The 15,519-nt window shown below is 38.2% G+C and overlaps 1 protein-coding gene across 2 annotated transcripts in view; it reads left to right on the forward strand.

The window, feature by feature from the left end:
* LOC145984433 (cohesin subunit SA-2-like) overlaps positions 1–15,519 on the forward strand; it is a 211,787-nt gene that overhangs the window by 167,643 nt on the left and 28,625 nt on the right. For both annotated transcript variants that reach the window (XM_083118095.1, XM_083118096.1), the window contains 2 exons: positions 6,078–6,263; positions 13,389–13,518. In XM_083118095.1, the coding sequence (XP_082974221.1) occupies positions 6,078–6,263; positions 13,389–13,518 (316 nt within the window). The remainder of the gene's footprint in view (positions 1–6,077; positions 6,264–13,388; positions 13,519–15,519) is intronic.

A 15,519-nucleotide genomic window follows, 5' to 3' on the forward strand; every position in this document is an offset into this window, starting at 1 on the left:
AAACTTACCGCTCCCCAACGGCCAAGAACCCAAAAGTACAGGAATACATAGCCATACACAATTTATAACATAAAAAGGATCCAGTAATGATCGCATCATTACATAGTCCCCCCTTGCTGAAGAGAGGAAAATCAAAGTTCTGTAACCTAGAAAAAATAATAATAATATACACAAAACACTTGTCCGCAGTTTCTGTTCACTACAAACACACTTTCATTAGATAACACGACACTGACAGTCAATTTTCACTCTAATTTTGTCCACAAGTGTACTTCGAGATCCGTGATCTTCCCTCAGCACTGGAGCTGGTTAACACACGTCGATTCTTACCCGCTCAGCATCTCTTCCATCCTTCCTCCTGGACCAATGAGAGACAGTCTCCTGGAAATCCATCCAAGTCATCAAGGCTGCTGGTTCGAGTCCCGGCAACGCCACTGGTCTGCGCTCCTGCCGAGATCGGAAGACACCGCTTCTACCGGTTTCCACATGAATGGATCGAAGTGGCTCTACATCCGAAGATGTCACTGCTATGCTCGGCGCTAGAACTGCGTTCACTCGCCACCGAACTGCGACTTCTCGACGAAATTACAAGGTTAAAGAATACGCACTAACTTTGCGTTACTTTCGCGATGAAATTGACTGCGGAACGACACTTTTGTATGAGTACTGTATGAGGTATGAGGTAGAGAAAATAATTGAAAGATAGAATAAAGAAAAGATAGATAAGTCCCTATGTACAATATTTACAAAAAATCCCCCTTTGAAATTAGACTAGAATCTGTTTCTCAGCTTGTAACGCATCCGGGATATATCTTCGTCTTGCTCCTCCTGCCGAAGTTACGTGCGCTCTCTTTGCTGAATTGGGTTCGGCTACTTTCCTTGCAAAGTTAGGTGGCGAAGAATAAGGCTTCAACTGGTCACTGTTGGCTCTCAATATTCTTCCGTCCCCGCTGTGTTTCATTTTGAAAGTATTTGCCGAAGTTTGCTCCACAATTGCGTGTGATCCAGAGGACTTCCCCGAGAATTTACTGGTTACTCTGCGGGCCTTACCAGAGATAGGATGTTCCTTAAGCCAAGCTTTATCCCCCACCTGAAACGTGCACTTGCGGCGTTTCCTATCACAAGCTTTCTTCTTGGCGTCTTCCATCCTGAATTTCGTTTCCTCCTTACTTGACATGAAATCTTGCTTATTCCTGTCATCTTTTAATACGCAGCATGGCTGGCACGACTTACAATACTGGATAACATCTTTAGTTAGGCCTATCCAAGTGTATTGTTCCCTAACCTTCGCTAACGTTTTCAATCTCCCAGGATGACAAACGAATGCATTATCATGCAACGACACGAGAATTTGCGAACGTAGAGAAGTAGGTGCCCATATTTTCCCTTTTCCCTTCTCTTTGTACTTTTCCGTAGGCAAATTTCTCCTAAGAATTCCCTCGTTGTCGAAATACGAAGATTTGGCCTGGTTCTTCACCTTTTCCTTGTACTTCTTCGTTCCTTCCACCTCCTCATTCCTTGTAGCCCTCGCTACGTCAGCAAGAAACGTGTCTTTCATTTGCTCGGAAATGAGGGAGGCTGTGTCCAGAAGCCTACGTGGCTCCTCAGAATTGTATTCTTCATTTCCCTCAGTGGCAGAGAATGGCATCAATGAAGAATCTTCCATATCTTTACTTCCAGAGAGACGAACCATGGGCAGTTTTGTGCTCCGAAGCAAATTTTCCCTCTTTTTCTTCCTCATTTGCTTCGCACTTTCTGCAGTACACAAAGCGCTGAAATCTGCAACTGATTTCTGCACAGTGTCAGTCGAACATTCGACACGGTCAATCATGTCCTCAGTTTCGGGGTGTGGTTTGCAATTTCCCATCGTCGCGGTTGCTTCAGTAACAGTTTCATTTCTTTCCATCGTCGCAGTCATCGTCGCGGTTAGCCCAGCTCCAGCTTCCACAGTCGACGTCCTCCCCTGCTGCGAGAACGGAAGCCTCTTTCCCACTTCCCTCTTCTCCGCAGAAAATAAATGAATGACGTTACTGTTCTCAAAACTGTAGCCTCCCTGCTTCAAATGTAGCGATATGCCGGCCTTCCTTATGAACCCACGACCTGCGATAAATCCAGTGAAACAATTACGCAGAACGACGAATTTATGCTTAAATTTCATCCCATTCAAATGTACAGTAAGATCCATTTCCCCACATGATTGTACAGAGCCTACTGCCAAAGAAATATTAATACGTTTATTGTTAATCTTATTTCCTTGTTTTTCCAGTTCTCTTGCGATCTCAACAGACACGGTGCTCACAGACGCACCAGAATCCAAATATAGCGTGAAGTCCTTTCCCTGAACCTTACAGGTGACTAACGGTTTTTTGTCGCCAGAAGTGAAATTCCTGCAGTTACGTATTTCCCTATTCCTCCCCCTGTTTTGCTTTCCTTCTACGTGTGCAAGAACCGGAGTTATCTGTTCTGGTCTAACGGTATCTTTAGAGACGGCACAGGTGGCGCCCTTCTGCTGACCATCATACCCTCTTCTCCTCGCCGGTTCTTCTGCTCTCGACGGGGTTCCAATATTCCCGGAAAGGCTCAAGCGGTTGAAAAGACCCGGATTTATGGCACTCATTGATACTTCTGTTCCCACGCGGCTGAAAGGGTTCATTGTCCCCGCAGCTACTAATTGCCTTGCGACACTCCCTGAAGTTGACGCTAGTGGTAAACTGCTATCTCTTAGCTCTGGACAATAGTACAGAGCTTCTGAATACAATCTCTTTTGAATGTCCATAGAATGGGTTTCCAAATCTTTGATTGTTGCGAATGTTCTGTTGTACAAGTGTGTTCTGAAATTAGGATGGGAAAATTTCAAAACATGCTGGATGACCTCCTCTTCTGTCCCCCGTTTCTCCCTCATTGCAAAAAGCTTCCTGGTGTGTCGAATAAATGCAAGGAGAGACTGGTCTGGTGACTGGTAATTGTTCTGAATGATCCTTGCTATTTCCGAATCATAATCGACACTAAAGAATTCCTCAAGAAAAGCCTTCTCGAATTCCCTAAAAGTGCCGAAAGGTCTCGAAAATCTGAACCAATCTGCAGCGATTTCCTTCAACGAAAGTGGCAAGATTCTATCTAAGAGAAAAGTATCCCCAATTTCCATGATTTCCTGATAATTGCGTAATTCATATAAATAATCGTGTGGACTTACATCGCCGACGTTTCCCTTAAAGATCGGAATGTTAATGTTGCTTTTTTCCAAGATTTTGCTCATTTTTTCCTCGCCGGTCCTTATCGAAGTTCCTTGTGTAACATTTAGAGAAAGTCTCTCAAGTTCCCCCACAATATCTTCCTCAGGCCTTCCTTCCAAGTTCGCATTGTCTAGCAACTTGCTAATGAGCTCTCTGTCTATTTGAATTGCCATTTTGTCTTCTATTATTTTCTTTCCACTTCACAATAACTAATGCCTTCAGTACTTTTCACAAGAAAATATCCCGGACGAGCCCCCAGTATGTAACGGTATATTTTGTGCTTTTAAGCTGATTCTCAGCAACATACACAATATACACAACCATACATTTTTGAATCCTTGTCCCGAGGTTCAAAACTTGCAGTACCTGAAGTTCTGTGGATGCTAGTTTAGGCAATAGACACGTACCTCTTCAAATTACAACTTAACGCCCATTTCCTTTTAGATATATATAGGTTTATTCATATTATATTTACAGAAGTTAATTCTTGGCCGTTATTCACAAAATTACATTCCGGTGTACCCTGTCCCCCCTTCCCGAAGAGAGTGTGTAGACTCGCGTAGCCACTGGCTCCACGAGTAAAAAAAAATATAACCCTCAGTACCAAAAAAGGTGGCTGAAGGTATGTGTGTTGTGTACCCGGTTTCCCACATGAAATAAACTATTGGAATAATATGAAAAGAGCAAGTGTGTGTATTAAAAGAAAGAAAGTTAACATCCCCGCCGTTGGTTCACATAGTAAGGAAAGAATGCTCGCCCAGCCGCTCCCCTCAGAAAAAAAAGATACCTCTTACATTGCTGTACTCCGCCAAACATCTGAGACCGACTGCTCCTCTGCCCTTCCTATTTATAGGCCCCGCTAATGACCTAAACCGTTACTGGAAACTTACCGCTCCCCAACGGCCAAGAACCCAAAAGTACAGGAATACATAGCCATACACAATTTATAACATAAAAAGGATCCAGTAATGATCGCATCATTACAAGTGTCAAGGACATGGTAAAATAGACAAGAAATACAACCATGTATATTACAGAAGAACAACTGTGAAAACAGAACAATGTGGAACAGGATTTATAATAATCAAAAGAACTAAGAGGCATAGTAATACCTTTCGGACCAATCAATGAGAGAGAGAGATTAAAATAAGGCAATAGGCAAAGAGAAAATATCAAATGAGAGAATAAATAAAATGCTGCAATAGACAAAGAGAATATCGAAGATGAATGGTTTGATGATGAATGGCAAACAGCAGTTAACAAACAAAAAAAAAGGCAAGAAGGAAAGAATAAGAATGCTACAATCATTACAAACCACTTGAATATGAAAAATGCTAAAGTTGCTGACCAAGATAGTTAATTAAGATTTAAAAACACTTTACATGTAGCATTTCTACCCTCTATCTCTTCTCAGACAAAGAACTAAACTATAAAAATTGTAGATGAGGATTAGTTCTTCGTCTGAGGAAGGCCCTGATAGAGGGTAGAAACACTACATGCAAAGTGTTTTTAAATCTTAATAAACTGCATTGGTAAGCAACTTTAGCATTTTTAATATGGAAACAAGGCTTAATTATATTACCATTGAAGAAGAAGTAAGTAAAATTGGACTACAAATATGAATAAAACTAAATTTGTTATTGATACCTGAACAACATTACAATAACATCATAATTAATTACAAAAAGTTTGCAGCAGTAAGACATTTTAAGTACCTCGAATTAATAATCAACGATCAAAATAACATGCATGGCACTATGCCAACATACGACTGATAACCAGAAACACCAAATTATTTATCTGTAAAACTATAATAAGACTTGTTATGTGTGCAAAAGTATGGACAATGAACTTCGATTGATTTATTTGGTTTATTTTACTTCACATTTCTACCACTTTTGGCTAATCACAAAGATGAGGATGAGTGATGATATGATGAAATTGATGAAGGGACACTTACAAAGAACATCCATGCCCAGGCAGGGATTCAAACCTGGGATTCCTGGCATCATAGCACACTGTGCTAACCACTCTGCCATGAAGGCTGATGCAATGAACTTAGAAATGAACAGCAACTAAGAATAACTGAAAGAAGAATAATCAGAAAAAATACATTGACCAATCAAGGAAGGTGATAATTAAAGACTCGGAAATAATGAATAGATAAATGACATCTTAAACCAAAAAGATAGTCAAATTCATCAAAGCAAGAAGGATTAGGTGGCTGGGCCACATAGAATGCATGAACAGAGATGGAATGTCACAGAGGACCATGCACGAGAGGATGTATTCTACAAGAAGAAGAGACAGACCCATGTTAAGTACAAGATCTGCAAAGAATGAAAGTCCATAGATGGAGCTGGCCTCCATTGCAGAGTGATTAGCACAGCAAGGGTCCCAGATTCGAATCCCAGTATGAGCATGAGGGTTCTTTGTGAGTGTCCCTTCATCAATTCCATCATATCATCACTCATCCTCATCACATGAGGAGCTAAAAGTGGCAGAAAAGTGAAGTAAAGTAAACCAAATCAATCAAGGAAATCCATACATAGAGAAAGACGTTACATAGAAATGCTAGGAGGCTAATAGTAGAGTACAGGAGGCCAAAGCTCTTGCAGAGCTGTAGAGTTGGGTGGTAAAGCAAGGTGGTTTGAGTTTTGTATTTCAAAAAGAACTTCATTTTTAGAAATTTGATGCAATGAAGGATGCATGAATTATGTAGTCTTGATGTTCTGAAGCAGCAGTGGTGTAGAGGTAGTTTTCAGTCTTGAAATGTATTAATCAATTTTCTTCTATCTGGTGAGTGTTCATAATATTCATGCATGTCTGTTTCTTTGTTACCAGATTATTGGGCACTGCCTGTCAGTCTGTTACTTTGAAATGATGTGGCAAGCGAAGGCTATTGAAAATGCAGGCAAGAATAAAGGACCAGAATCAGTCCAGCAAATTATCTGTGAAAGGCTTCAGATATTTACAGATGTTTTAACAAAAATACTTCTTGGCTCGCCTAATCATCTCTTCCAAGAAAAGGTTTGTATTACAATTAAAATACAATTATTATCAAGAGGCTCTGGCATCTGGACTCACAGCCAGGATAATCCTGTGTGGAATTTGTGTGTTTGTGTGATATCATGTGTGTTTGTAATTATCCTTTAAAAAAATTCCTCTTATTACCATCCATTCCCATCTTTTATTTTGTCTCCCCGATGGTGCAGTGGTAGCGTCGTCTCCTTGTAATCAAGGGGTCCTGGGTTCGATACCCGGTGAAGGCACATAGTGGTTCGGATACCACTTTAAACTGTAGGTCCATTCCCGATTAGCCTTACTGTGCATAAAGTGGACTTAAAACACCAACTCATTCAATCAAATCATCTTTTATATTAGCCAGAAGTGGCAAGAAAAGTTAAGTAGAATGAATAAGTAAATAAAGAAAGAAATCAGAAAATTAGTTATGCACTAAAAATATTCTTATAATTATTGCAATGTACTCTGTTTTCATTTCTAGGAAGCTAGTTTTTTTTGGCATATGATTGTGCTGTGCAGTGTATGACTGGATCAAGATATGCTGGTGGATAGCATGAAATCTATGCTCACCAATGTCACTGTAATCAGTGGTTATGTAATTTCATTGCCTTAACTCAGCATTCATGTTTGCATTGATGTTTCTGTACTCTATATTTCTGGTTGTTTTAGTATTTTAAGTTGAAAAGATAGATAGTTTCACATGGACAGTGATGGTAGAACAGGAAAGATTGGTGACATACCAATCATCATTAGTTTCCTCCATTCCTGTTCACCCTGAAGTGAAGTCAGTCAGCTCAGATATCCTAGAAAGCAGAATGTCAGATATGCTCAACCATGGCCATGGATGAGGGATGATATGATGGAAGGACACACAAGGAACATCCATGCCCAGACTGAGATTTGAATCCTGGACCTCTGGTGTCATAGCGCAGTGTGCTGACCACTCTGCCAGGGAGGCCAACATATATACACATATATCTACAAAGGACATAGTATATATTTTGCTTCTCCTTATTAGTTCTTCATCTAGCTAATGGATAAGTCAATAGATGAAAACCATTTACATTGTAAAATTTTTCCAGTATATATTATGTATTAGAAAAGAAATATACAAAACATTTATTACTGTAAGTGAACTCGTATTAGGAATAATGTGGAAGGTCTAAAGAGAGCAGAATAGAATGGCAGGAATTCAATTTAATGTACGATGATTATTCAAGGAGAAAAATACAAGCCTTAGTCTCTTATTCATACGATGATTATTCAAGGAGAAAAATACAAGCCTTAGTCTCTTATTCAACCGCTTAAACCACTACTCTAGAAACTACTTTTTGTTCAATGCTCAAATAATGTTAATGCAATCATAGGCACTTCAATTTTATTTATTACTTTTCCTGTTAATTATTTCTGTGTATGTATTTACAAAAATTTTTGTGTACAAACTTTCTTCTTGTATCATAATTCTGTTCTATTATACTTGGCATATCAACTATCTCTTTCATAAACTTTCTACAAGTAAAGAACAGTCTCGTCTGTGACACCGTGAGTTACTTGGTTTGACATTTTCTCTGCTCCATATGATGTAATGTTTGTATTTTGTATTTTTGTTATTTTACATTGCTTTTCTGCAGTGGCATATCTCAGTTTTCTGTGGTAATATATTGGGGGCCCCTTGGTGGAAAAAGTTATCGAGAATACTATAACATATATATATATATACCATTGGTCAGTGGTGGCTCGTGATCTGGCTCTATGGGTGTGCACTTCAGTCTCTCATCCAGAAGTGTTATACCACCCCTGTGAAATACTCGCACCCGTTTTTGCGTACATAATGATGCTTAATATATTGGCAACCCAAGTTTTGATCACCTTTCACTGAAAATGAGACTGAGTTATATTTCATGATTTTTTTTAACACAGATTTTTTTGCAAATTTCAAATATTTCTGAAATTATCCAGCCAATCACGAGAAGAGCAATGTTATTGTGCAATATGTAATTCAGCATTCGATAACCTGACAAAATCACTCAAAACATAGAAATACCGATTTACAATATCAATATTATTGTCGATTTGCAAAATATTTCTTAAACTTTCTTCCCTACTCTGCTGATATTAATGAACAAGGAGAATAACAACATTGGCGTACACCAAAGAAGCCGATTCAACTACCACATGGAGGAAATCAGTTGTAATCTATCTAGCTGTTGTTTATTTCTAATGACAGTGTGATCAAATCAAGCAAAATGAAGAGAATAATAAATGTAAAGCAAATAACAGTTATCACTAAGTTCACACTGCCCTGCTTCATAATCGTACTTCAGAATTTTCCTTCTCTTCTGCCGAATCCATATATTACTGCAGTTGCTACAGGCTTTGTAACTAACTTCCCTCCAAAAATTCAATAACGTTAAATATGAAGTCTGCATTCGCTATGTACAGTTTCCCTATTCATCATGAAATCAAACGCTTTGCACTGAAACAGGAACGATCTTTTGACAGTGTTAAACAATTTTGTAATGCAGGAACAGCCACACAATACAAAACAGCTGACTATTTGATGCATGCTCCCTCCCTGCAGGTTGATAATTCGGCTAGTGCACCACAGAGACCGTATATTTTGGCCAAGATGCATGAAGCAAAGGCATGCTTAAAACACCCGTTTTGGTTTCAGTTGCTCTCCTCCTTTTCTTCCCCTGTTATGCTCGGGACAATATACCATCGAAATTTCCCTGTCATTAAAAAAAAAAAAAATCCCTCAATTTGCGATCAATCGACTCGGTCACATGATCTCCAATAAAATGGGTTTGCAACACTACATTTGCTAACACACCGATCGCTGTGTTCCTGGCCTTCCTAAATGATGCAACCTCCCCTCACATGATGCTCAAGCCAAAAGACCCAATCAACATCCTCTATGTGACTGCTGCAACAGCGTCATAGGGAGCGAAACTACCATTGCGTTCAAGCCCTGATCACGGCTCGGTCTATGCGAATTGATATCACTGATCGCAGGCTTCTCCACCATCTCTCTTGGTGGAGTGGCGTGGGAACACTTGATATTTTGAAGGAGATATAGTTCAATAAATAAGTATAATAATAATTGTAATATAATGAAGCCTTGTTTCCATTTAAGAACACTAAGATTGCTGACCAAGGCAGTTTATTAAGATATAAAAACACTTAACATGTAACGTTTCAACCCTGTATCAGGGTCTTCCTCAGTGTTTTTATATCTCAATAAACTGCCTTGGTCAGCAACTTAGTGTTATTTATAATAATTATGATTTGCATCACAGTTTTATTTGGGTTTGCACGTGCGAATAGGCAGAAGCTGCTACTGCCATTGGTGTTGGAGAGGTGAATGGATGTACAGTACTTTTTCCCCAAATACCCTGACTTCCCATCTTTGTTATTGTCTTATATATTGGCGTACTAGCTTCTCAAAATGAAATCAGGATGGTATGAATCTCTCTGATGAATGACTGGAAGAGGAGCTCTTCTTTTACTTCAATGCAGCAGTGCAGCCAGGCATCTTTCTTGGAGGAGGAGGGGGGGGGGGGGGGTTCATGATCCATTGTATTTTTTTCTTGGTACAATTTTAAAAAATACTAGGTTACACATATACATGCTAAGATTATTAAAAATATATATATTTGGGGGGAAATTTTAAAGGATAGTGAACACCTATCTCTTGGACTTTGAGGTGGGTGTGGCTTCAGGTCCAAAAGCCATCCCTGACTGCGCCAGGCCAAGATTCGACAGAAAAGTCTCTCACATTCGCCTTCTGATGCTAATACTGATTAATATATTCAAACAAACTTGTTATTTCAGTTTTGGGGGATTGAACTGGACCTCTAAATTGTTGGCATTGATCCGGAAATAGTGCAGGCTTCAGTATTGAAAGACAGGTAATAGAGTGGCGATGGTACTCAATTCACTGAAAATGCATCATTCAATGAAAACCTATCAGAAGGACTAGACATCCAAAATATAGTTACCAAACGGACATGGAGTTCGATATTATTAATCATGAAAAAATTAACGAAGCTATTTCTTTTCGATATACCACTGAACACATATTTCTTAGTTTTTCATGAAACAAGACCTGTTTCTCTAACAGTTCATCAAAGTGGAAGGGATGTAGGGGGCTTCTATTCCCTCATTAAGATAACTTTTGTAAAGCAACTCCCAGCTAGCATAATTTGCATAAGTACCTCCTCCCCCCTACTGCATTGTCTCCATGTTGATCCATAAATGCATCCTTCCTCCTATACCTCAAATTCGACCAAGCATACTTCCAGCTAGGAATTTTCACTTCGAATGCTGTAGATTTTAATAAAACATTAACACTCTCGAAAAGAAGAATTGGCTCGACAGAAGTGTCCATAAAATTTCAATATGGTAAAAAAATGAATTTCACAAAATCACCTAAAATAATGTACCCTGTGTGACAGAAGAGGGGTACTGGCAATAAGGACAAGGGAATAATTGTCCCCTAGTCCTCACCTCCTATTAAGTTATTAGGCCCCTTTGAAGTGTTTAACAGTTAGAAGAAAACTCAACTACCTAAGTACAGCTTAAAATCAAGAGCAGCATGTAACATGTATGGACAATGTGGGAAATATTTCTTAGCTCTTAATTGAATATGAAAAGGCTTGGGGCCCCATTGAATAAATTTGGAAGTGGCATAGCATGGGCATTTCGGGTGGGAACACCAAGTCCGAAGGAAGGGTCGGTCCTTTTTTGCTTAATAATTTACTTATGGAATTAGTCGCCACAGGTATTGTTTATTTGCCTGAAGTCAGCTAGGTTTTCAATAAAACATGATCCATGCATGTTTTAGCTAGAAAATGGGATGCCTCACTATACAACAAATGTTTTGAACTCTGGTGTTTTATACCTTTTTTATACCTTTCGCCATGACGCAAGTCATTAAGAAACCTACCTGAATCGCAAGCATGTCTGAACAACAGTAGACGTCATTGTTGTGGATGATCCAACTACTGATTGATTTGGTTTATTTTACTTCACTTTTCTATCACTTCTGGTTAATTACCAATATGAATATGAGTGATGATATTGATGAAGGGACACTCACAAGGAACACCCATGCTCACGCCAGGATTCGAACAAGGGACCTCTGTCATCTTGGTGCACTGTGAAAAACACTCTGACACGGAGGTGGATGATCCAAGTATCGTACACTCTACTGATGTAACAGTGCCCATTTGTAATTCAGACCACTGTTTATTGCATCTTGAGAATGCTGATAAACATTTTAAAATAATTTTGTCCAGAGACCATTCGATGTTAAGAGTTTTCAAATGAATGCTAAACATTTCCATTGACACAATATTAAGCAGTTAGATATTAACAAAAAATAAATAATAATAATAAAAGAATAGTTTTGCAGGTTAAGTGGTAGAGTAGCCACAGGCTGAACTTTTATCACGAGAACTTCACCAACTTATTTGACAAAAACTGTGTTGATCTTTTAGTTTTTATTGCACATCACTGTGCAATAAGGAGGGGGGGTACTTATGAAAATTATGCTAGCTGGGGGATGCTTTACAAAAGTTATCTTAACAAGGGGATAGAAGCCCCCTACATCCCTTCCACTTTGATGAACTGTTAGAGAAACAGGTCTTGTTTCATGAAAACTAAGAAATATGTGTTCAGTGGTATATATCGAAAAGAAATTTCACATATATGAAATTAGTAAAGTTTTACTTTATATTTACAGCATTTGCAAATATTTTAAATTTTAAATTGGGGAACGCTGGGCGTATGGGCATACTATAATGTTACGCCACTGATATTTGGTGGGAAGTTACATTTTAAATACCAAATATAAAACTAATATTACTGGTAAAACCTCATGAATAACCAAGTTTGATTCTTAATTGTGTGGCAATGAAAAAGAAACTGGTTGAACAACTGATTCTTCTCATTGGATTCAGAAATGTAGACAATTTGTACTCCACAAGTTGATGATAAACTATGTACAGATCTATGAGATTATGTTTTTTCACACTTGATGACACTCTGCAAGCAAGCAAGTTCATTTGGCATTTCAGATGGGACCTACATGTCAGTTGGTTGGTCGCTTCTGTTGAGCACACTCCAGATTATCATCTCAGACATAGTCTTGTCACTGGAAACCCACTCGACCATATCCCACATATTAAAATAATAATAATGAACACTGAGCTGTGAAGTTATTTGTTGTGCCTGTTTACTTGTACAATACAGCTGATGTGTTGATACTTAGGATAAGTTCATCGCCAAAAAGTGGGTCTTTCTATTCAGTGCTCACCTCAAAAGACCTGTTGAATTTCTGGGATTTGTACAAAAATTCAGGAACACAGAGATAACATTGCCGAGACCCTACACCTCCCCCCCCCCCCCTTTCTGCACTGTGAGGGTTGTGGAGGCCTCTGCTATGCCACTGCTTTTCTGTCACTTTTGGCTAATTATGATAATGGTTATAACTGACGAGATGAAATTGCTGAAGGAAAACTCACAGAAAGCACGAATGGCCATCTGGGATCCAAACCCAGGAACTTTGGTGGCAACATTGAAAGTCTACTACTTAATGTGCTTGGCCACCAACCTGGTGACAAAATGTTTCAAATGGATAGTTGAAAAATAACCCATATTTTGTTTCTCCACTTCAATAATTGCCTGGAATATAGCTTGCAGTTGTGGAAGCACATTCTTACCAAGATTTGTTAAGAATACTGTTGCTTGTGGAAACACCTGAAAGCTATTTAAGCAGAAAAATGCTGTAAAGAAAGCACTCCTTGTATTTTGTGCAAACTGTACATTAGTTTTAGGGAAATGGTCTCCACTTCCAGGACCCCTTGTATAAATGATTGAAGGGAAAGTCAAATAACTCAATCATCATTCTTCATTGAGATGAATCCTAGGGATACACTTATTTGGTTGTGGGTGAAATACAGGTTTCATCCACAGAATATTTAGGGGAGGATTTCAATGAGAAATCCAATTGTGTAATGTCACAGTTTAATTTATGTCTAGAAATTGTATATTCAAGAATATATTAAATAAAATATTTATTGTTATCATATGTTGAATTGACATATTTTTAAAATTCTCTTATTTCAGACATATCAAATAATATGTGATCTTCTAGTAATGTTCATGGATCAGATTGAGCCTATGGCTGAGCATGTAGATAGATTGACGGAAATACTGTACAAATATCTACAGGATAATGTATTTTGCTATCCACAAGGTGAGACTTTCATGTTTCAAAGAATGGAAAACAAAGTAATACATTAATATTCTCATATTCACTATTAGCTTCATTGTCTCCACGATGATCTATACAAGCATCTCTCACCTATCCCTAAACTTGACCAACTTCCCCACCTAAAAATTTCCACTTTGGGGATTTCCCTCTTCTGCTTTCATCTATTAATCTTTGATTTTATGTTTGCTATTTTAGCAAAAACAAAACAATAATATGATTTTTGTGCAATCTGAGAAATACAGGTAGTGAATATTTCTTGTCTTGGTTTGGTTGTTTGTGTACCCTTCAAGGTGATTTACTAACTGTATACTACCAACATTGATGAGATCAAATTGATCATGTGTGCAAATTTTGTGTTTATACTTGTTCCCTCCACAAAGTTGCAACCTTGTTTATGGTATATACAGTCAGCTGCATATATATTCTGAGATTTCATAGAGGGAATAAACTAAGCAGGTATAATGCAAAAGAGCACTTGTCTTGAGGCTGATGAATACAAAGGTTTTTGGCAGTACAGTGTTTAATGAATCTTGTTTTCTCTTCTTGTTAGGAACAGGCAGCAAGTCCTCAGAGTGAAATGATAGAATTAAGCAGGTCTTTATCTATATTATTTTCCCTGAGATGTAATTGGCTCAACAACCTTCTGCAGGGCATCCCTGATGGTATAGTGGTAATGTCGTTGCATGTAATCAAGGTGTTCTGGGTTTGATACATGATGGAGGCACATTGCACAGTGGTTCAGATCCCACTTTAAACTGTAGGTCCAGTCCCAATAAGCCTATCTGTGCATAAACAATAATTAAAACAATATTCTGTGTACGTCTACCTCACTGGTACTTCTTTATTCATATTCTTATGATTACATATTTCTGTGTTCAGGAAATTTGGAAGAACATAATGCACAGAGTATGCGCAGATGTGTTATGAAGAACCAAGTGCACTAACCAACAGAGAACAAAGTGCAATGGAGCCTCTCTTTTACTTCCTGGATTTTACATTTTCCTGCATGATACATTGCTTTATTTCCTGTGTTGTAAGTTTGTGTATCCAGAAGGCTCTGAAAACCTATGATCAAAGTTAAATTGTACTTGCTTTTCAAAACCATACTAAGAAGTTTATATACACTTTTCTTTGTTCTTTGATTCCTGCAGATTGTATTTGAAATGAAACAAGCATAATACGATGCTCACATCTACCATAACATTCAGATTTGGAATAGTTATACAGTGGAACCTCGATTTCAGGTTTTTCAAGGAACTGACATGGAAAAACTTAAAATTGAGGGAAAATGTTAAATCTAGAAAATTTATAACATTTTGCTCTATTGGGACCACGAACATTGAATGTTTAATACAGGAAAATGTAAAATCCAGGAACGTAAAATTGAGGTTTCGCCAAGTGCGGATTAAAGGGGGCGACAATGAAGGGGACAATGAGAGACAGGGGGTGAACAAAGATAAGCATGACTAAAGATGGGGAGGTGAAAGATAGGAGGTGATGAAAGATAAGTACGAAATAAACTTAAGGTGAAGGGCTAGTATCATATTTATAGGGTGGATGAAAGGAGTATTGAGGTGACCACCCCTTCAAAGACAATCTACAAAATTACCACCACCTCCGCCTATAGCAAAGATAAACATATCCATTTTGAACACTGATCACAGGCAAATTTAATGGCTAAACGATGATATAGTTACTTATGTCTTGTATCTTGATTGTTCAATATGTGTTAAATACACATTCATTACTTCTTGTATTGTAAAATGTAAACTACTTTCAATTAACATCAGCTACACAATGTGGATTTTCTGACTTAGTTACAATTATGAATTGCATGCTTATCACATAGCGCAATAAATATCATGGCTGGGTGGGGAGGGGGAGCAAAAACATGACACAGGACTGGGCCTCCAATGTTTTACATTTTAATTATGACAATGATTTTATGACATACACTGCTCCACAAAACTTAAGCAACTCTGT

Source organism: Lepisma saccharinum, chromosome 2 (assembly GCF_977018435.1).
Source record: "Lepisma saccharinum chromosome 2, izLepSacc3.1, whole genome shotgun sequence".
NCBI lineage: Eukaryota > Metazoa > Arthropoda > Insecta > Zygentoma > Lepismatidae > Lepisma > Lepisma saccharinum.